The 23,831-nt window shown below is 43.3% G+C and overlaps 1 protein-coding gene across 1 annotated transcript in view; it reads right to left on the bottom strand.

The window, feature by feature from the left end:
• Positions 1 to 21,473, bottom strand: part of LOC121864027 — a 56,387-nt gene extending 34,914 nt beyond the window's left edge. The window contains exons 1-3 of the mRNA XM_042362913.1: positions 21,377 to 21,473; positions 21,087 to 21,293; positions 20,685 to 20,758 (exon numbers count right to left, since the gene is read on the bottom strand). Coding sequence (XP_042218847.1) covers positions 20,685 to 20,758; positions 21,087 to 21,293; positions 21,377 to 21,473 — 378 coding nt within the window. The remainder of the gene's footprint in view (positions 1 to 20,684; positions 20,759 to 21,086; positions 21,294 to 21,376) is intronic.
• Positions 21,474 to 23,831: the final 2,358 nt, after the last annotated feature.

Here is a 23,831-nt window from a genome sequence, read left to right as displayed (position 1 = left end):
CTCCTTGCCTGCGTGAACAAGCGTAATACTCGAACATTGCAACAAAAAATCTCGGCCAAAAATCACCAGTTAAAACGATTCTCCGCCATAAAGCTTTAAGATGCAGTTAAAAAAATTATTACTTCCATTATTCATCCAGTAGTCATCGTAAATTACTTAGGAGAAAATGGACGAGGGTGGAGGAATTGGTGATGCGTGTTGGATGTGGAAGTTAGCAGGTACTGGTCGTCGTCCAAGACCCCGTCATGTAAGGCAAGCCTCCCTTTGACCCTCTTGCTGTCGTCCAAGACCTCCTTCGTGTAAAAGTTAAGACAAACCGCTCCCACCCTGACCTTCTTGCCATCGTTTGCTGCACTTTGTTACTACCGTCGCCATTGTTGCTGACTCTTGTGTTGTGGAATTGGTGATATAATCTGTAAAGGATACTATGTTAATGGTGCTCTGCTGTGCCTAACACTATAAGGTACTGGTTTTTTACTCTGTTAATACAAGCACGTATCCCCAATAGTGTGTTTTCATATTTTATTTTGTGTTATTGGTTCTTAGGTTGATGTCACATTTAGAGCACATGCTGTGATTCTTTTGATATTATGTGATTGATTCTTAAGTCACTACCACTGATTTTTTGTCGTGTTATTGCATATGAACGATCAAATATACGTACTGTATGTATAGAAATATTATTAACTATTTAAGTAATTATTCATTACCGTGTATAGAAAGGCATAATTTAAAAATTTGCAGTCTCAGAAATACGTAATTTAATTTTACCCACAACTAGTGAAGCGTGCACGGATTTACCTGCTTCACTTAATCAAACACGTAATGGTGTTGGGTTTATTTTAATACAGAATTAGCTTCAAGATGATACTGTAACTAGAAACATTCTTTGTATTAAACATGGGAACACTTAACGTATGGATATTAGAGACCTTAGTCGGAGCTCTTCTGTTTATATTGGCTTCTCAGTGGGGCTAAAAATTACACAATCTCTACACAATCGTAATAAGAACGAACACTACTTCTTTCCACACATTACTAAATACAGTTACCCACACTGGACATGTTCACCCTGGATCACCCTCGGATATAAACCTCACCCTGGCACCCTTAATGATCCACCACGCCCTCGCCAGTAAAGATAAGTGCAGGTAAACTTGGACCATAAATATGACAAGGCTTTATTGAACTAGTTGTACAAGTTAACACCTGGTAGAGCGGCACCGCCCTCGAGGCTGACACAAGTTAGCGACACTTTGATAAAACTCAAGTTTGTTGGTGTGTAAAAGTTGTATAGTTCCATGACCCATTACCTGGATTAACACATGGTAGCACCAGTTATATGTGGAGGTGAAGACACAGGTGTTATATGTGGAGGTGAAGACACAGGTGTTATATGTGGAGGTAAAGACACAGGTGTTATATGTGGGGTAAAGACACAGGTGTTATATGTGGAGGTGAAGACACAGGTGTTATATGTGGAGGTAAAGACAACAGGTGTTATATGTGCAGGTGAAGACAACAGGTGTTACATGTGCAGGTAAAGACATAGCTGTTATATGTGTAGGTGAAAACAACAGGTGTCATTTGTGCAGGTGATGACAACGGGTGTTATATGTGCAGGTGAAGACAACAGGTGTTACATGTGCAGGTAAAGACATAGCTGTTATATGTGTAGGTGAAAACAACAGGTGTCATTTGTGCAGGTGAAGACAACAGGTGTCATTTGTGCAGGTGAAGATACCAACGCCATTTTTCTCCCCTGGCCACCGCCACGCTTCTCCCCTGGCCACCATTCTCTCATCCCCTGGCCACCGCCGCGCTCCTCCCCCGGCTGAGAGACCCACACCTGGCACTAGCACGACGATGATAAAAATGACTGTTAGTTAATATTAAAGGTCACAGAAGAAATTTATCTTCCTAACAGTGAGCGGGTGAGTCTCCAGATCATCATCCACATCCCTGCACCTTCTCTTCCTCAAGCTCTTACATCTTAAGACAATTGGAACTTCCAGATCACTTCCAGGACCTAAAACTTTCACTCCAAGACACAAGACAACAACTCAAGAGCCATCATGATGTATTTCCTACGTGACACAAACATACGGAAAAGTTTTGTCATTAAAGTTTTCCAAAAAGAAAAGTCTAAATCCAATGAAAAATGTGAAAACAACGATTATGTGTCCAGGTTTTATTCCTTCCGGGGAAACATGCACAATCCACCGTGCGTTACCAGGATATTTTAGACATTGATAAAGAATAAAAAATAAAACAACATAAGAATTTTTCCCAGGTTTCCAGTAATCCCCACTACATCGAACACCCAACCTCACCTCCCCTTCTCCCCAACCATAGCCCCTCACGACCCCCCACTCCTGTCACCACTCACGCCACCATCCCCCCTCCTCACTACACACACACACCTTCCTCCTCCCCCTCATCACCAGCTGACACTCAATACACTCTCCTCCCACACTAACTCTACCTTGAATCCGGCTCCTTCCCTCACTCTACCTGGTTCACAGCACCATCAGAACCCTTCCACTATGGGCCGGACATTACTAAGACTTTATTTGTGGACTTCCACCATTAATGAAATTTATTGACTTGTATCAGCGACTTTGTGTAACTGTGTGTATGTATGTATGTATGTATGTATGTATGTATGTATGTATGTATGTTTCGACCTTTCGTGTAATGGTCAACATGATCGCCTCGCAAGCAAGTAGTCCCGGGTTCGATTCTTGGTTTTGGGTGAAACTATGGGCAAGTTTCTTTACGCTATTTGCCTCTGTCTACTCAGCAGTAATTGGGAACTTGGATGTTAATCGATTTGCGGATGGTGTTCCGTGGTAATGGTTAGCCAGTGCAGTTGGCGATTTGTCCGGTCTTCTCGGAATATTCCTTGACACTGGGTCATGCAGCTCGTTAACTCAGGGCGTGGTTGTTGTGTTGGCGACTGCTTCTACACCTAAAACAAATTCACGCCTAGGTGGCCTTTGGGCCGGCCATCCTCGTACACGAGAGGCAACCATTAACATGTATGTATGGATATAAGGATGGATGGATGGATTGGTGACTGGATGGATCGGTGCGTGCTATTGTTGGAAAAAAAATGAATAGAAATCATGGGAATGCGTGAGGAGAATTATACCCCCAAGTTTTAGGTAATTCTTAAAATCTAAATATCTAAAAGAATATTATGAAGTGAACGATGCGCTATAAAGCCCTCCCTCCAACGTGTACCGACCTACAATTACCGAGAAGCTTTTGATCTGGGCCACAAACAACAGCATGTCATCTGCACAACCAGGTATGAGGTATTTTTACACACCCAGACAGTTTTATGTCCTCACTGTCTGTCTAAAATCGAATAAAATCTTTGGTCCTGGATGTGGGAAATTATTGGTATAACTCTGGATAAGGCAGAATGGTGAGTAGTTAGTCCATCCTGGTTGGTGGTGGCTGGTTGGTAGTGGTGATGGCTGGTTGGTGGTTGTGGATGGTTGATGGTGAAAATGGCTGGTTGGTGGTGGCTGGTTGGTAATGTTGACGGCTGGTTGGTGGTTGTGGATGGTTGATGGTGGAGATGGCTGGTTGAGGGTGGCTGGTTGGTAATGGTGATGGCTGGTTGGGTGGTGGTGGCTGGGTTGGTTGGTGGTGGTGGTGGCTGGTTGGTTGGTGGTGGCTGGTTGGTAGTGATGATGGCTGGTTGGTGGTGGCTGGTTGGTAGTGATGATGGCTGGTTAGTGGTGGTGGCTGATTGGTGGTGGCTGATTGGTGGTGGTGGATGGTTGGTTGGTGGTTGTGGCTGGTTGGTGGTGGTGGCTGGTTGGTGGTGGTGGCTGGTTGGTAGTGATGATGGTTGGTTGGTGGTTGTGGCTGGTTGGTGGTGGTGGCTGGTTGGTGGTGGTGGCTGGTTGGTAGTGATGGCTGGTTGGTGGTTGTGGATGGTTGATGGTGGAGATGGCTGGTTGAGGTGGCTGGTTGGTAATGGTGATGGCTGGTTGGTGGTGGTGGTAGTGGCTGGTTGGTGGTGGTGGTGGTGGCTGGTTGGTGGTGGCTGGTTGGTAGTGATGATGGCTGGTTGGTGGTGGCTGGTTGGTAGTGATGATGGCTGGTTAGTGGTGGTGGCTGATTGGTGGTGGTGGATGGTTGGTTGGTGGTTGTGGCTGGTTGGTGGTGGCTGGTTGGTGGTGGTGGCTGGTTGGTGGTGGTGGCTGGTTGGTAGTGATGATGGCTGGTTGGTGGTTGTGGATGTGGATGGTTGATGGTGAGGGTGGCTGGTTGGTAGTGGTGGTGGTGGCTGATTGGTGATAGTGGCTGGTTGGTGATGGGTGTAAATGTCTGGTTGATGGTGATGATGGCCGGTTAGTGATAATGGTACAGTAATGTGATCCTGGCGACACCTTTCCCTCATATCCTTCAAGTCATCAATACAAAAGAGACGTATCCTTGTAGACTTCTTAACATATTTACCTCTCTATACATCCATCAACCTCCTATAACCACACTTGTATACCCAACGAAGACATTTGTTCGAGTCTATGAAAACAGAAGGCAAATATGGCAGCAATCAGTACAGTCAGGTAATAATGGGAAGGGTAATTCTTCAACCTGTCAAGTGCATTACAAGATTTAAAAAAGTATATTATTCGGAAACTGAGGAATAAAATTAACCTGGATAGTCGCTGTTAAATTATGTCATTAACTCCGTCATTAATGTTTTATTTGATATTATTGGATCACTTGTTGTTCTTCACCTGTTGAACACAATCAATAACTTTTAAATAAAAAAACAAAAGTGAAGCAAAAGAACAAAATAAACAAGCGTGACTAGTGTGTCAATGGCCCTGTTGACTCCTCTTTCATTCTGTCTTTTGTTCAGGAGTAAGTGGAGCCCGCATGTTGACTCGTATTGTTCGTTCACTTGGCTATCGTCAATCAACCACTTAACTATACACGGAGTTTGTGGCTGTGGTGCGTCGTGGTGGGGTGGGGTGTGGTGTGGGGTGGGGTGGGGTGGGGTGGGTGGGGGGGATAGGATAGAAGTATGTAAGGATGGAGGAGTGGGTGGGAGAAAGGAGGAAGGAGAGAAGTAAGTGCGGCTGATATTGGTTTTATTTTTTTATTTTTTCATTTATTTTCCTTAGAGAAAGGACGGGTGAAAGACGATTAGAGGTGGGGGAAGGAAGTTATAGTTCGGAAATTAAAGACATTTAGGAGGAGGCAGGAGAAGGCGGGCTGACCGCCCTGCTGTGTCATGGGTTAGTTATTGTCTGATAAGTGATGTCACCAAGCAGTTTTATTTTCTCAGGAAGCGCGTTAAAGCGGTATAGTTTTCTCAGCTTTCTTCTTGCCTTTTCCTTCTTGGTGTGGACATGATGGGAGTAACCTGTCGTGGATATATGTAGGCCCAGGAGGGTGCCTCTGCTTTTGTATTCTATCTGGGCATTATTGGTTACTAATGAATGGGTTTTCCTTCTGCATAAGGGTATCACTGTGAATTTCGGTAGACTGCTTTGGACATTCCATTGTTTTTCGTAATTATTTACCCTTTCTAATTCCAGTCTGGTGTTGTCGACCTGTAACGCTCGCGATTTTCCTTGATGTGTGTTATTTGAGTGATGCCATCTGTATACATAATATCTTCGTTTCCTATTCTAGTGGGAGACGGGGTGTCACTTGTGTAGGTGATATATAGGGTGGGAGAGAGGACGCTGCCCTGAGGGACTTCGCTCATGAGTGGGAAGGTCTCTCCTGTGTGTTGTCCCACCCTCAGTCTGGCATTTCTGCCGTCAAGAAAGTTGCAAAGTGATGGGGTGCGTAGTGGTGTGGGACGAGATAGGGCGTGGGTGGGGTGGGGTGGGGAAGAGAGGAAGGGGAAAAATATATAAGGGTGGTTGGGTGGAGAGAAATTGTGTAAGGTTATAGGAGGGGAGGAGGAGACAGGGATGAGAAACGGCCGTGAGAGGGTCGTAGAAGTGGGGAGAATAGTGTGGGGGAAGAAGAGTTGGATAATTTGTATGTGGTGGTGGTTGGGGAGGGGTGAGAAAAAGAGTGCGTGTGAGTGGAAGAAGAAATGTGTAGCTGGAGTAAGGAATGTGCAGATGAGAACAGTTTTAAAATAAACTTTATTTCTGATTTCAATTCGCAAAACTTACAAGACCACTGTCTATAACCAAGTTCCATGTCCCACTATAACAACACTTAGGGTGACCTGACAACATTATATAACCTTCAATAACATTACAAGATGAAGTGATAACATTGAGGGAGGTGTGATAACATCTCCGGCAGGTTGATAACATTGAGGGGGATCTTGTCAACATTACCAAGACGGTCTCTGGCCTAGCTGAGGCCATTCCCTCTACCTCATTACCTCCACCTTACACGTGAGACTCTCTGGTGTAAGGTCAACAGTGCTACATAGCTCTGGCACTAAGAGCGTCGTGCACTGCTTCCTTGACTAAGAACTCGACCTAAACAGCTACACCAGCACAGGTCTCTCCTGCACCAGAGACTGTGATGCTTTTAGTTGACTGTGCCGACTGGTTTACACTGTCGACCTACACCCAGTTAATGGTGTTGTAGTGTTTTGTCAGTAATACTAACGCACGCACACACGCACCCTTCCTTAGCCTTCCCCAGCTTCCCTCACCCTCCCCAACCTCCTTCAGTCTCCCCAACCTTCCCCAGCCTCCCTTAGCGTCTCCCAGCCTCCCCAACTTCCCCCATCATCCCTCGGTCTCCCACATCACTCACGAACAAGAACAAATACTTGCACCTAAAAGAACACCTCTTGGCATTTTATTACAGAAAATCGACACCATCATATTTTTTTTTTCACCCAAAGCAACACAAAAGTCGTCTTCGCTCACAAAATAAACAATATCATCAATTTTCGTCAGTTTTCGCCGCCAGCAGCACTGGTATGTTTTACTAACATTCTTTCACCAAACCCATTATGGCACAAAGTTAGGGTCAAACTCCTTAAAATTCCTCAACGTTGGGGGAAGGAAAATTCACTCTCAAAATAAGATAACTTGGAGGGTGGGAGAACCTGCTGTGCGCCTTCTCACGTGTAAATAAACAATACTTAAAAACTGGTATAGTGTGTGTGTGTGTGTGTATATACGTGCTTGTAGGTATGGATTGACGTGCTTGTATGTACATGTGTGTGTGTGGGGGGGATTTGCTTATTTGAGTATGTTTGCTGAAGTGCTGCTCATAATCAGGTGAAATATGCAAAATTAAATCTTTACCCGAATCGAAAGAACAAACCGTAAACTATAAAATCATAAATGAGTAAATATTTATGGACATTGAAAAAGTAACTTTACATTTTTGTTATCAAATATAATCACAGCCTCTCACACCTGGACTATAAATCACGTACCAAGCTACATACTAGGAAATATAACAACCTGGAGACTGTCAATTTACAACAGTCGGCAGAGGCAGTTGAGTAGACTAACCTCATCCTGGTCTAGGCACCGCTGTATGCACTAAATTAATACTTCTCTCTGAACCAATGACAGGATCGCGTGTCTAAATCTCCTCGTCAGGGTTACATTCCACCCAGCAGGAGTGGAACTGCAGTTACAAATAGAAACGTAAAAAAATTAACCTAAAATAAAGAAGTGAATGAGGCAATAAAAGAAATGACGAATAATAATAAGCATATATGATAAGAAGTATTGCTAAAAAAACGCAGAGAACACCTATGACCTTGAGCACCTATACCTATGACCTATGACCTGCTTTACCCTGCTTGACTGTGTTCACTCAGGGATGCTCTACAACACAACATATTTGTTTGTTTTTCCACTCAGTAATACATTAATCTCATAAAACTTAATTATATCTTAACACTAATTTAACGTTAGAGAAGTTCAGGAGTGACGAGAGATGAGACTGTTAATATTTTAAGTCATGGTGTAGTATTGGTCTAAGTATTCCTCCAGTTGATGCTCATTTGAAAACAAGTAGTCGGCGAAAGTGGGAAATTGTATACTTGCAATCGTTAAATCAATCAAGGGGAATCAATCAATTAATCACCCAATCAATGTAACTTTCTGTGCATGTGAGGCTGTTCTTGAGTGTCGTGGTGCTGGTTACGTCGTCTAGAAACTTCTCCGATATATAAACTCATAAACGTCTTCCTATCAATGAAGTCGACCACACTGACATTTCACTCATTTCTTTCTATATAATACAAGATATTTTATATAATTTCTTCTACGTGTGGTATAGTGTAGTCAAGAGCGAGTGCCACAGTGCCAGGCCTCAGGGTCTTGTTTAATTCATGCTCAGATCTATTCTTAACTTCCTGGAGGGGGATTCGAACTCGGGTAAATATTTTCCAATGGGAAGACCCACACCTTCGTCACAGTGGTCTTGGAAGGCAAGGTCAGTCTGGCAGTGTTGGTAGCAGGGTGAGTCTGATAGTACTGGCGGCAGGGTGAGTCTGACAGTGTCAGTGGCAGGGTGAGTCTGATAGTACTGGCGGCAGGGTGAGTCTGACATTGATGATGGCAGGATGAGTCTGACAGTGATGGTGGCAGGGTGAGTCTGACAGTACTGGTGGCAGGGTGAGTCCGACATTGATGGTGGCAGGGTGAGTCTGACAGTACTGGTGGGAGGGTGAGTCTGACAGTGTTAGTGGCAGGGTGGTCTGATGAGCTGGCGGCAGGGTGAGTCTGACAGTGCTGGTGGCAGGATGGGTCCGGCATTGATGGTGGCAGGGTGAGTCTGACAGTACTGGTGGCAGGGTGGAGTCTGACAGTGATGGTGGCGGTGGAGTCTGACAGTGATGGTGGCAGGGTGGGACTGACAGTGGTGGTGGCAGGGGAGTCTGTCAGTGTTGGTGGTTGGGTGAGTCTGACATTACTGGTGGCAGGGGTGAGTCTGACAGTGCTGGTGGCAGGGTGAGTCTGTCAGTGTTAGTGATTGGGTGAGTCTGACAGTGATGGTGGCAGGGTGGGTCTGACAGTGCTGGTGACAGGGTGAGTCTGACAGTGATGGTGGCAGCAGGTCTGACAGTGCTGGTGGCAGGGTGAGTCTGTCAGTGTTAGTGATTGGGTGAGTCTGACATTACTGGTGGCAGGGTGGTCTGACAGTGATGGTGGCAGGGTGAGTCTGTCAGTGCTGGTGGCAGGGGTGAGTATGAGTGTTCGTGGCAGGGTGGGTTGACAGTGCTGGTGGCAGGTTGAGCCTGACAGTGATGGTGGCAGGGTGAGCCTGACAGTGATGGTGGCAGGTTGAGCCTGACAGTGATGGTGGCAGGGTGAGCCTGACAGTGATGGTGGCAGGTTGAGCCTGACAGTGATGGTGGCAGGGTGAGTCTGACAGTGTTGGTGCCATGTGAGTTTGTCAGTGTTGGTGGCAGGGTGAATATAACAGCATTGGTGGCAGGGTGAGTATGACAGTGCTGGTGGCAGGGTAAACCTGAAAGTGCGGGTGGTAGGGCGAATCTGTCAGGTTAAGCGAGATATTAGTGACTAGTAAAGTTGTTAGTAAACGAATAGACAAGCTAAAGCCTAATAAGTCACCAGGTCCCGATGAGACATTTGCCAGAGTATTAAAGGAATGTAAGGAATAGCTTAGTATGCCCTTAGTAAATTTGTTTAACATGGCATTAAAAATGGGTGTAGTACCAGAATACCGGAGGATTGCTAATGTGATACCGATTTTAAAAATGGGAGATAGATCACAATCCTCTAACTACCGTCCAATCAGTTTAACATCAATTGTAGGCAAATTGGTGGAAGCGATAATTTCAAACTCTATTCAAAATTATCTCGAGAAGCACAAGTTGATCAATGATTCCCAGCATGGTTTCACAAGTGAGCGTTCATGTCTGACTAATCTTTTAACATTCTTTTCAACTGTTTTCGAATCAGTGAATGATGGACACGATTATAATGTGGTATACCTGAACTTTAGCAAAACCTTCGACAGAGTCCCCCACGAAAGACTAAAACGAAAAGTGGAGGCTCGTGGAATTGGAGGAGTCATTCTAAAATGGATTAGGGCGTGGTTACAAGACAGGAAACAGCGAGTAAGCATTAACGGCACTAAATCCGATTGGGGTAACTTAACTATTGGAGTACCCCAAGGCTCAGTACTTGGACCATTACTATCTATTTTATACATAAACGACATAGATATAGGCGTAGACAGTAACATAACTAAATTTGCTAACGACACTAAAACAGGGCGTGTCATTAAATCTGAGGAGGACTCCACAAAACTCCAGGAAGATCTAAAAAAAAATTTTCGCATGGTCTTAGGAATGGCAGATGAAATTTAATGTGGACAAAGTAATGTAAAGTACTTATTTATAGGAGATGTAAACAGAGAAACCAGATATCAGATGAAAAACGTTGTTATACTGAAATCCGACTGTGAGAAATATTTAGGAGTAATGATAAGTAAGAATCTTAAACCAAGACAGCAATGCGTATTTGCTCGAAACAAGGTTAACAAAGTGCTTGTGTTCATAAAAAGGATTGTTAGTTACAAGACCAACAAGGTTATCCCAAAACTATATCTTGCGCTTCTGAGACCTCCCTTGGATTACGAGGTTCAGTTTTGGTCACCGTACTAAAGAATGGATATAGAATCCCTAGAAAGCATTGAGAGGGGATGACAAGACTAATCCAGGGCATTAGGAACCTTACGTACAGAAACAGATTAAAGCATCTTAATTTGCACCCAGTCGAGAGACGTAGAGTGAGGGGCGATATGATCGAGGTGTATAATTGGAAGTCAGGGCTAAACAAAGGTGATATATAAAAGGTACTCAAACAATCCAACTAGGAGCGAACTCGTAGCAATGGATTTAAATTAGACAAATTTAGATTTTGACTCGAGATAGGTAAATATTGGTTGAAAATAGAATAGTGGATGAGTGAACAAGTTATCGAACTTTATAATTAACTCGAACACGCTGAGTAGCTTCAAATATAGGTTGGACGGATACGTAAGCGTTAGGGGATCGGTGTAAACGGGGCTGTCCAGTATAGACTAATAGACTCGCTGCAGTTTCCTCCATTCTTATGTTCTTATGACAGTGAAGGTGGGAGGGTGAGTCTGACAGTGTTGGTGGGAGGGTGAACTGGCAGTGTTGGTGGCAGGGTTAATCTGACAGTGCTGGTGATAGGGTTTGTCTGACAGTACTGGTGGCAGGGTGAATCTGACAGTGCTAGGGACAGGGTGAGTCTGACAGTGCTGGTGTCAGGGTGAGTCTGACAGTGTTGGTGGCAGGGTTGAGTGTGTCAGTGCTGGTGGCAGGGTTGAGTGTGTCAGTGCTGGTGGCAGGGTAAGTGTCACTACTGGTGGCAGGGTTAGTCTGACAGCGCGGTAATAATGAATATCTCCCGTGTAAACTTTCCCCGTTATAACAACTGATATTGTTGAGGTAAAACCTTAAATCAGACACAACAACAGTGCATCTGTCATGACACATCTGACTGTACGAGTGAGGGGACAAGCGAGGGGAGATTGGAGGAAGAGAAGAAGGAGAGGGGAGAGCAGGGGAAGAGAAGAGGGAGAGAGAAGAGAAGAGGGAAAGGGCTAGGAGGAGAAGAGAGAATGGCGAGGGGGAGGGAGTTGATGGAAAGAGGATGAAGTGAGGGAAAGGAAATGGGATGGAGGGAGAGAAGAGGAAAAGAAGGGGATGGAGGGATAGGATAAAAAATAAAGAATAAAGAACGTCTCGAAGAGTCAACCCATCTCCTGTGTCTGTTGTGTGTTTTGGCGCTCCCTTTGTTTGGTTGTGATGTGCCCTGTTTGTTTACATTCTCTAAAAAATACAATACAGTTTCCTCAGACGACGAGTGACAAATAACTTTTCCTCTAGAAGGTCAACCCAACCCTTCAGCGACACTACCTGTATTACATAGTATCGGTACCTGGCCAGCCTGCAGGTAAGAAACGCACAACATTCATCAACACTTCACTAAACTATGAGAAAAATCAGTTGATGAGAAAATATAACTCGACATATAAACCTCAGGATATCTAAGACATATATTCCAGGCTGAACCTTAGTGTTTATGTCCTCGTTCTATGAATCTCTTCACTCCTCCCTCAGCTCTCCCCTGTCACCACCACACCTACACCTACTGTACTCCCACACTTTATACTGTACCGTTCATGTGGTGTTCACCTCACCAAGTGAACATTACGTGGAACATGTTCACGTCCCTCCCTGTCGGCCAAGTTCACACGGCAGGTACAGTTACCACCTGGCTGCACCACCTGTGTGTGATAGGTCGTTGTGGGCAGGAGCAGCAGTAGGGGGCGGCCTTCCACCACACCAACAATGTTTGATTTTCGTTAACGCAAGAAGTAAATACTGTACCAGGAGGCAATGGCAACTAAAAACTCGAATCCGATATTCGAGAAACACAGCAATACAAATATTGTAAGAGAACCACAAACAGTAACCGAGGGAGAATGAATTTTTAAATAACTGGAGATTCGGAAGAAGTTATTTAAGGGTTTCACCATAGCGGACATTATTTCAAGATACAGCTGTTATTCTCGCCATGGAAGAGTCGTAGTGGTGTTACACAAGGCCACATTACACATAGGTACATATTCCCAGTAATTTTTCTTTTTTGTTCTCTTCCATCATGTACAGTCAGCAAAAAATTATTCTGCGAGACTGACGCCAGGTATTGGTAAGGTTGATATCTCTGAGTGTGTGTGATTGATTGTAAAACTAATGTGCTTTTATTCCTTATATCATGTGTAGTAACCACAGGGACTCATCTATGCACCTGTAACATCTCAAGTTATCATAATGAACACAATGTAACACTCATGGCGCAGTACACGATGTTGTACCTCAAGTTTGGTGTTGTTCTTCATCAACCCTCCACGCCTTAGTGCTTTGTTCTTGAGGATCCTCTTCCTTGTTTAAAGGTGGGGACGAGCCCTCACCTCCACCTGCTAGTACTGGCAGGTGTGTGTGTGTGTGTGTGTGTGTGTGTGTGTGTGTGTGTGTGTGTGTGTGTGTGTGTGTGTGTGTGTCATCCTTGCTTACACTCTTCTCTCTCTCTCTCTCTCTCTCCGGTAAGCAATGTGCTCTGTGTAGGAATATGGGACTGGCCAGATCAATGTTCAGAATCTAGATGCTTAAGATTTACTGAGACAAAGTGTGTGTGTCTGTGTGTGTGTGTGGTGTGTGTGTGTGTGTGTGTGTGTGTGTGGTGTGTGTGTGTGTGTGTGTGTGTGTGTGTGTGTGTGTGTGTGTGTGTGTTGTGGTGTGTGTGTGTGTGTGTGTGTGTGTGGTGTGTGTGTGTGTGTGTGTGTGTGTGTGTGTGTATGGTGTGTGTGTGTGTGTGTGAATGGGTGTGTGTGTGTGTGTGGTGTGTGTGTGTGTGTGTGTGTGTGTGTGTATGGTGCGTGTGTGTGTGTGTGTGTGTGTATGGTGTGTGTGTGTGTGTGGTCTGTGTTTGTGTATGGTGTGTGTGTGTGTGAATGGGTGTGTGTGTGTGTGTGTATGGTGTGTGTGTGTGTGTGTATGGGTGTGTGTGTGTGTGTGGTGTGTGTGTGGTGTGTGTGTGTGTGTGTGTGTGTGTGTATGGTGTGTGTGTGTATGGTCTGTGTTTGTGTATGGTGTGTGTGTGTGTGTGTGTCATGGTGTTTGTGTGCGTGTATGGTGTGTGTGTGTGTGTGTATGGTGTGTGTGTGTGTGTGTATGGTGTGTGTGTGTGTGTATGGTGTGTGTGTGTGTGTGGTGTGTGTGTGTGTGTTATGGTGTGTGTGTGTGTGCTGTGTGTGTATGGTGTGTGTGTGTGTGTGTGTGTGTGTGTGTGTGTTGTATGGTGTGTGTGTGTGTGTGTGTGTGTGTGTATGGTGTGTATGGTGTGTGTATGGTGATTTGATTTTTTATTTGCCGCTTGCAGCGCTACTTTATTGTTCACACACTCATCCTGTGAGCGGTAGCGCAAAAGGATTACAGAGTAGGGTTTACAAAGGGTCATAATAATTAACCCCCGTTGTCAGGATATTATGGCACTGAATGTTACACAGTATTTCATTTACATTAATTGTTTAGTTCTATACATAAAGGTAACTTATTCACAAATGCGTGAGTACAGGCGTGTGAGGCAGTATGTCTGGCCTCACACTTTGTTATTCACATTTACGTGAGAGGTATTCAAGCACATTGCGTATTTGGTTCTGTACATGAGAATTGATGGTGTGTGTGTGTGTGTGTGTGTGTGTGTGTGTGTGTGTGTGTGTGTGTGTGTGTGTGTGTGTGTGTGTGTGTGTGTGTGTGGTGTGGCGTGTGTGTGTGCGTATGGTGTGTGTGTATGGTGTGTGTGTGTGTGTGTGTGTGGTATGGTGTGTGTGTGTGTGTGTGTATGGTGTGTGTGTGTGTGTGTGTATGGTGTGTGTGTGTGTGTATGGTGTGTGTGTGTGTATGTGTGTGTGTGTGTGTGTGTGTATGGTGTGTGTGTGTGTGTGTGTGTATGGTGTGTGTGTGTGTGTGTGTGTGTTGGTGTGTGTGTGTGTGTGTGGTGTGTGTTGGTGTGTGTGTGTGTGTGTTGTGTGTGTGTGTGGTGTGTGTGTGTGTGTGTGTGTGTGTGTGTGTGTGTGTGTGTGTGTGGTGTGTGTGGTGTGTGTGTGTGTGTGTGTGTGGTGTGTGTATGGTGTGTGTGTATGGTGTGTGTATGGTGTGTGTGTGTGTGTATGGTGTGTTGGTGTGTGTGTGTGTGTTGGTGTGTGTGTGGTGTGTGTGTGTTGGTGTGTGTGTGGTGTGTGTGTGTGTGTATGGTGTGGGTGTGTGTGGTGTGTGTGTGATGGTGTGTGTGTGGTGTGTGTGTGTATGGTGTGTGTGTGTGTGTGTGTGTGTGTATGGTGTGTGTGTGTGTATGGTGTGTGTGTGTGTATGTGTGTGGTGTGTGTGTGTGTGTATGGTGTGTGTGTGTGTGGTGTGTGTGTGTATGGTGTGGAGTGTGTGAGCCTAGCAGCGGGTGGCAAGAAATCAATTATTACGTGTCAGTCTCACGGAGGCCTGGAAATTACATACTTGACTCCTTGACGCCCCTAAACACATACACCAAGACAGACATGCAGACACACACACACAGATATACACAGTATATAAATAGAGACAGAGACAAAGACAGACAGACAGACAGACAGACAGACAGACAGACAGACAGACAGACAGACAGATAGATATACTCTAGATATTCGGGCAGACGCAGATTGAATCTTGTAAAATATAGCTTCAAAAAATATCGAAAATTCCACAAGAGATTCACTTTGTACACACGACCTGGCAGTACTGTACGGTCTACTAACAGTCTCTTGTGGGCGCGTCGAGCTGGAGATCAGTGTTGGGACCTTCTCCATCTTCCTTGTTTATATGAGGACACGAGACCTTATTTAAGGGTTAGATTATGGCCTTTTAGGTGTTTAGCACTGTGAAGTAAGCCATTGGATTCATAGAACAATGGTTTATTACCACAACAATAAAGTAGAAAAGGCAGAGTTATTAAAATACAGCAGATGTAGTAGAGTGTCAGGCAGTGGTGAAGCTTTGGTCTCAGCCCAGCAGTGAGTCGCACCTCAAGTACGCACAAATTTATCTCTCAACCTCAACCTTGATAATAAAACCTCCATAAAACGGACCTCTCTCTCTCTCTCTCTCTCTGCATATAATCCGCTAGACGTGTTTCACATCTTATGGGCCCTCAGTATAACAGGCTTTTCATCTCTATATAGTATTGTCTAAAGCTCTTGTAATACTTTCACTTTATGATACTCATTCACGGTGGGACGGACGGACGGACGCACGCAAGGACAGAGGAAGGACGGACGCACGCAAGGACAGTAAAGGACCGCCTCTCCTTCTTCATCATAATACTGAAATAAATCCAGAATTAACTCACTGGTATTCACAGTCATAAATATATTCAAATTAAAACCATTTGTAAAAATTCAGAACTAATGTTCTTATTATCAACATCTGACGTTCTATGATAATTCAACATCAGTAAACATTATATATACATGGACAATGAATATGAGTAAGGTAATATACATGCAAATATTATTGATATTGGAACAACATGAACAAGTAATTACAAAACAACTTTTTGACAGGAGGACATTTCATTCCTTACCAACTCGGTCTGATTACAATGTTATCAACTACAAATAAGACATAATTATCTTCATCATCAGTTCAGTAATGTACATTTATGGACAATGTTTATATAAATAGTGACTTTGAGAGGAAAGCTCGCGGGATGTTAATAATCTCCCTTTATTCCTCAACACACTGTTCATGTTGTTTTAGGTTAACAGTGAATTTGCCTGAGTCACCACGCGGCACTGTCCATACATCCACCTGGAGCAGCTGACATGCGTATAGCTTAGGTGCGTTCACCATTGTAAGCTGACAGGTTACCTTATAGTCCACCCTACCTCTTTCTTAACCTGTCACGGACTGTCCACTATTACTACAATTTAACAGGTCAACCTCACTAGTCACTGAACAACACGGAACCTCATCATTATACACCTGTCCACTACTAAGGGTTGAGACAGGTGACACACACTTTAAGTCACGATCATAGACTGTTAAAGAGTATATAGTTAAACTGGACATAATTTATCTGTGTCCTGTTTCATCTTACGCTCCGGATATGTCGAGTACTTTGACGATACTTAATTTACGTAGTACTCTTTGTTATCATCTTCTTGGCGAGTCTAGGTTTTAATGAAGGCGGTACAAGGCCGAAACATTACATAAACAGAAAAAAATATTGTTGATAAACTGAAAATCACAACAAATTCTACTTGATTTAAAGATACAACTTAAAAAATATCCGCCACTTTACTCCCTACACCTCAGGCTGTGTACATAGGTTACAGTCAGTGTTTTTTTTATGTTAAGTTAATGTTATCGTCTGTTATGTTTATGTATTTGATTTTCTGGTTTAATGGTACGTGGCTGCCATAGTACTGTAAATGTTTGGACAATGGTTGTAAAGGTACACTTAAAATGGTCATAAAAGGTGTTATTTTAGGCCCCGGTACTGCAAGACTTAAAATTCGCAAAATCTGTGTCCGCCTTCTCTTAGTTAATGTTGTTAAGCAGAACTGTACTGCGTGGGTGTGTAAGTGTCGTGGAGTCTGATGATGATGATGATATAGTGTTAGTATGATGATAATGATGATGATGATGATGATGATGATGATACCACTGCTATATCACCATCATATCACTACTCCAGTAAATCATCATCATCATCATCATACCACCACTATATTATCATTACCATCATTTATCATTATACGACTACCACCGTATCATCATCATTCCACCACTGTATCATCATCATACCACCTCTGTATCATCATCATCATACCACCACCATTTCATCATCATCATCATACTACCACCCCCTTCCATTACTTTAGGCTCAAAAACACTCCAGGTTGTGGGCTCCGCTAAGCTCCTCGGCGCCACTATAGACAATAAACTAAATTGGAAAACACACGTCAGTAAAGTTGTCAAATCCTCCAGTTTCCGTCTCTACCTCCTCCGCCGACTCAAGTCCCTCGGAGTTCCTGCGCCCGAGCTCCTCAGTGTTTACTCGACATTCAAACTTCCCAAGCTCACCTATGCCTGGTCTTCCTCCCTAAATGCCACAGAACGTAAACACCTAGAAAAAGTGCAAAAGAGGACATGCAAGATTATTCTCTCCCCTTCCTACTCCACATATCAAGAAGCACTCAACACACTGACCCTCTCGGCTCTCTCTGACCATCACCGCGACTTCATCTGCAAATTTGGCGAGAAGCTTCGCATCCATCCTCGACACCGGCTCCTCTACTAACCGAGATCCCTTGTCCGCGAATTGCTGTTCGACACCACAACCGCATCCAGCCCAAACGAGCAATTAAATCCATCGCTATAAGAACAGCCCAGTCCCAACCATTGTAAAAATTATCAATAACTCGTAATCAACCAGTGTATTCACTCCCAGTCAATCTTTCTTTTGCACTGTCACTATGTTGAAATGACCTGTAGCTTGAGCTTCTCCCCACCTAGTTATTATATATCATATTTGTATCACTTATGTTACTTGTATATTATTTGTAAATCAAGAGACCCATTCTCAATTATGTAGCTCTATATTTTCAGCTTTCTGGCTGTCATGTTCTTTCAATAAACCGTTAATTATTATTATTATTATTATTATTATTATTATATCATCATCATCATCATACCATCACTATCATCATCGTCATACCACCACTATATCATCATCATTATTATACTACCACTATATGACCATCATACTTCCACTATATCATCACCATACTACCACTATATCATCACCATACTACCACTATATCATCACCATACTACCACTATATCATCACCATACTACCACTACATCATCATCATACTATTATATCATCATCCTAGCTGCTGCCTCTACAACCTCTTAATATAACGTATACTTCCCTAAAATACAACCCCTTGCTATCTTTCAGGGTTGTTTGCTTAAAAAAAATTATAATTCACTCAACAGGACTATTACTTAACAGCACCATTACTTATCTAACAAGACTATTACGTACTTGACAAGACCCGTATTTACCTAACAGACTATACGATTTACTTAACGAACACTTAATAGACACTCAGTCAAATACACAAGTCATTAAGTGTTACATGAGAATATAACTAAACCTACACAAACATCATAGATACTCACTATTAAAATTCACTGATACTAAAAAAGAAAGAAAATAAAAGTGTATTTCCCAGTAACATTTTTCCCACAAGGTTCCAAAAAAATATGACCTAGAAAAAGTTGAACATAGGTAGGTCGTTTCACACCTTCAATGAGGAATCCAGGTAAATGTCCACCTCAAATATTGGAAGAGGTTCTCCCTCACCAGGCTCATTTCACCTTACACCTGTGGACGGCCAGATATACCTAGAGTGGTCGCGAGCCAATACCAGCACCTAAACTGGTGAACCCAGGTGGAGGAGACGACTGGAGCGTACTTAATGTTCGAAATAAGGCAAACAGAGTATTAGGTTTTATATCTAGAAGTGTAAGTAATAAGAGTGCGGAGGTCATATTGCAACTATATCTTGCACTAGTCAGGCCGCACCTCGATTATGCTGTTCAGTTCTGGTGCCCTTATTATAGAATGGATATTAATTCACTGGAGTCGGTGCAGCGAAGAATGACGAAAATGATTCTGGGACTTAGAAACCTTCCATATCAAGATAGATTAAAGAAACTAAACTTGCATTCCTAGAAAGACGAAGAGTACGAGGGAGATATGATAGAAGTATTTAAGTGGGTGAAAGAAATCAATAAGGGATATATATATATATATATATATATATATATATATATATATATATATATATATATATATATATATATATATATATATATATATATATTAGGTTCTTATTATATCGAGCTTTTTATCTGAGAGAGAGGAGGTCGAGATACTGTAGCGTCACGTTCTGCGTAAAACAACAAACCACCAGTCGCACGCTAACCCATCTGTCAACTCTCTTACCGAGCTCCATTTGCCACCACAATTCACCAACCTCTGGGCCCATCCATCACCTGTTAGCGACGCTCAGCCGAAGATCAAGAGGCTGAACCATCGTACAAGTTATATACCGCTTCTTGAGTTTTGATTCTTGGGAGTCAGATATTCGTTGGTGTTGTGAGATGAAAATGAAACGAGATACAAATTATATTACGTGAAGATTAACCGGATGGTACCATTATAGTCGGGATGTCCTACACCACACTACACCCTTACCTTACACCATCTACACACCCTACACCACCCTACACCACCCTACACCACCCTACACCACACTACACCACACTACACCACCCTACACCACCCTACACCACACTACACCACCCTACCCCATAGAGATATAATGGGGCACTACGTACAACATTCAAGCTATGTGGGCGTGTATGACTTGTCTTCTTGTGTACATGACTCTCGTGTGTGTGTGCGTGTATGACTGTCTTGTTGTGCATATGACTGCCATGTATGTGTGTGTATGACTATCTTGTTGTGTACATGACTGTCGTGTGTGTGTGTGTGTATGACTTTCTTGTTGTGTACATGACTGTCGTTTGTGTGCGTGTATGACTGTCTTGTGCATATGACTGCCATGTATGTGTGTGTATGACTATCTTGTGTATATGTCTGTTGGATTCTCAAGTCTTTGTCCACTAAATTCCCTCACCTAAACCTTCTCCATTACCACACCCCTCATCCCCCACCCTCCACCCTCACCCCGCCAACCCCCATCCCCCACCCTCACTCCCCCCACCCTTACCCCCAAATGGTGAATTCATCTACTGTAAGTCACTCTTTTAAATTGGGGCATTAAAAAAACAAAAAAGCGTCAAAACAACAGAGACTCGACCGGCTCACTACCTACCATGTTGATTGCCCGCACAAGATGGACGAACAGACAGAATCTTATAAAAAATAAAGTCAAATAAATGATACACAAAAGAGAGAGATAGAGAACACAATATCAACATTGAAGCGACTTAGTAAATCATCCTTCCATTTCATTTCCAGGAACAACTTAAGTTCTCCACGAGGTTCGAACACTCGATTCACAACATTACCCGTGGAAAGCCATCGCACTTTGGAGTAAAAGAGGAGGGTTTCGTGCTCTGAATCCATGCCTCTAACAGAGGTTCTGGAAAGGGTGAGAGTTCAAATCTCCTGCTTTCTCAAAGTTGACGCATTTTACCACTGCCTCCAGGATCATGCAAAGGGCATCAGGGAGGGTTTTCGACGCCAGTGCAAAACGATGGATCATACAATGAACCCCTTTGGCATTCAGGTGATCCTGTTAGCTGTGAAGACAGAAGTCAACTTTTCCATCACACCTAAAGCTGTTGTTTTAGTTTCAAGCTGTGTACAAAACAGATATTCGTCACGCAAGAATACATACCTAACAAACACGAGTAGCTGTGCACAAGAACTCACATCCGTTGACTCATTCAACTGTATAGCAAACAAACCAGTTGGAGACGATTTAATCTCCTGTTTCACTTGTTCCATGATATCATCTGACATTTCACTAATTCTCCGCTTTACCGTGTCGTCTGACAAGGAAATCTGCTGAATCTTACGTTCACTTGCCTCTCCAAGAACCCGCTTGACCATCTTTAAAGCACACGGCTTAATTAAAGTTTCACCAATCGTGTGGGCCTTCTTCTTCTTCTTTGCTATTTCAATGGAAACCTCAGATGATGCTTCAGCTTACTAGGCCTCAAGGAATCTTTCCCCAGCACTTTGAAACACAACACACACTGAGGTTTCTCGATGCCATCAGCGAGGATTGGTGTAAATCCGTAGTTAATGTATTCAGCATTGTACCTCCGCTTCTTAGCAACACTGGCAGCCATCGTAAATCTAAGGAAATAAAAAAAAATGCCAAACAGACAGAAACAGACGAATGATAAAGATTAAAAATTATAATAATAAAAAACAGAAATAAAAGACAATCATGAATCTTTTGGTGTTACTAAAAATTTGTAATCTCTCTCACTCTCTCTCTCTCTCTCTCTCTCTCTCTCTCTCTCTCTCTCTCTCTCTCTAAATGTTGACTAGTTCTTTAAAAAAAACAGAATGTCACAGAAACAGACGAATGATAGACGAAAAATTATAGTAATAAGAAACAAAAATGAGACAATAATCCTAATGGCAAACATGCATGAAGTCCATACATACTGTATGTAAACACACATAAAGTGGCTATGTAATCACACGTAAAACATACACATACAGTCCACAGTCACACAGTACACATACAGTCCACTCACAGTACACATACAGTCCACTCACAGTACACATACAGTCCACTCACAGTACACATACAGTACTCACAGTACACATACAGTCCACTCACAGTACAAATACAGTCCACTCACAGTACACATACAGTCCACTCACAGTCCACTCACAGTACACATACACAGTCCACCACAGCAGTCCACCACAGCACACACACACAGTCCACCTCACAGCACACACACAGTCCACCACAGCACACACACAGTCCACCAGCATACACACAGTCCACCACAGCATACATACAGTCCACCCACAGCACACATACAGTCCACTCACAGTACACATACAGTCCACTCACAGTACACATACAGTCCACTCACAGTACACATACAGTCCACTCACAGTACACATACAGTCCACTCACAGTACACATACAGTCCACTCACAGTACACATACAGTCCACTCACAGTATACATACAGTCCACTCACAGTATACATACAGTCCACTCACAGTACACATACAGTCCACTCACAGTACACTCACATATTGTCCTCACTGTATGTATATTATGTATGTTGTATGTATACCATGCATGTACTCTATATATATATACACATTATTTCTCTAGTCAGTAGCGTGTGGCAATGCCCCTGTTTCATGTCACCACACGCTTAGATAAATGTGCCTGGCGACATCTGGAAGCTGCTAGTATACCATTTACCACATGTCGCCTGAGAGGTCAGAGTGAGGTCAGTTGACCCTATAGGAGTGTAAGGACTACCTGCGCTTGTAAGCTCACCCCTGTATACTTCGGTTAATAAGAACCTACAGAACTCTACAGGTGTTTATGTTCGCTCCTGTAGTTTGAACCAAGTACCCTGAACAACTCCATGGAGCAGTGAGTATCAAGTGATCGATTAAGTGGAAATAAGTGCGTTCGTGTAAAATCAAGGCCGGTAGACCTCCGTCAACACCGTCATCCGTCGCCATTGTCTCCCATAAAAATTCGTTTGAATAACCAACGAGTTTTGAGCAGTGTGCAGTGACTGCAATTTCCTGTGAAGTGTCTTTAAGTGCCCCTCGTGTGTGTGTAGTGTTAAAGTGGGTGTCCTTGTTTTAAAGGATTCCCGGCCGATCAGTTTGACGTCAGTAGTGGGGAAATTTCTTGAATCAATTATAGCAGATAGCATCCGATCGCATCTAGAAAAAAGCGAATTAATCTACGACTCTCAACATGGGTTTACAAAGGGAAAATCTTGTCTAACAAATCTGCTAACGTTTTTTAGGAAAGTCTTCGAGGTAGTAGATAATGACAAAAATTACGATGTTATTTACTTAGACTTTAGCAAAACATTTGACAGAGTACCGCATCAGAGGCTTCTGAGAAAAATTAAGGCTCATGGTATCGAGGGGAAAGTTTTAAATTGGATAAAATCATGGCTCACCGATAGAACACAGAGGGTCAGCGTAGATGGTGTTAAATCTGAGTGGGGCCGTGTAACCAGTGGGGTTCCTCAGGGGTCAGCACTAGGCCTACTCTTGTTCATAATCTACATAAACGATCTAGATACTGGGATCAGCAGTGACATAAGCAAGTTTGCGGATGACACCAAAATAGGGCGGCAAATTAATTCAGGGCAGGATGCAAATGCATTACAGGATCTAAATAAACTGCAGGGGTGGTCTGAAAAATGGCAAATGAAATTCAACACCAGCAAGTGCAGCGTACTTAATATTGGAAGAACAAATACTTATAATGTATACAGCCTTAACAACATCAACCTAGAGAAGTCGACTTGTGAAAGAGACCTAGGGGTACTTGTAAGCCCGGACCTACGGCCTGAAAAACAGTGCGTTAATGTTCGAAATAAGGCAAACAGAGTATTGGGTTTTATATCTAGAAGTGTAAGTAACAAGATTGCAGAGGTCTTATTGCAACTATATCTTGCGCTAGTCAGGCCACACCTC

Source organism: Homarus americanus, unplaced genomic scaffold, assembly GCF_018991925.1.
Source record: "Homarus americanus isolate GMGI-L3 unplaced genomic scaffold, GMGI_Hamer_2.0 scaffold42109, whole genome shotgun sequence".
NCBI classification, from domain to species: Eukaryota; Metazoa; Arthropoda; class Malacostraca; order Decapoda; family Nephropidae; genus Homarus; species Homarus americanus.
The sequence above is the reverse complement of the archived record's forward strand: the minus strand, read 5'-3'. Positions and strand labels throughout refer to the sequence as shown.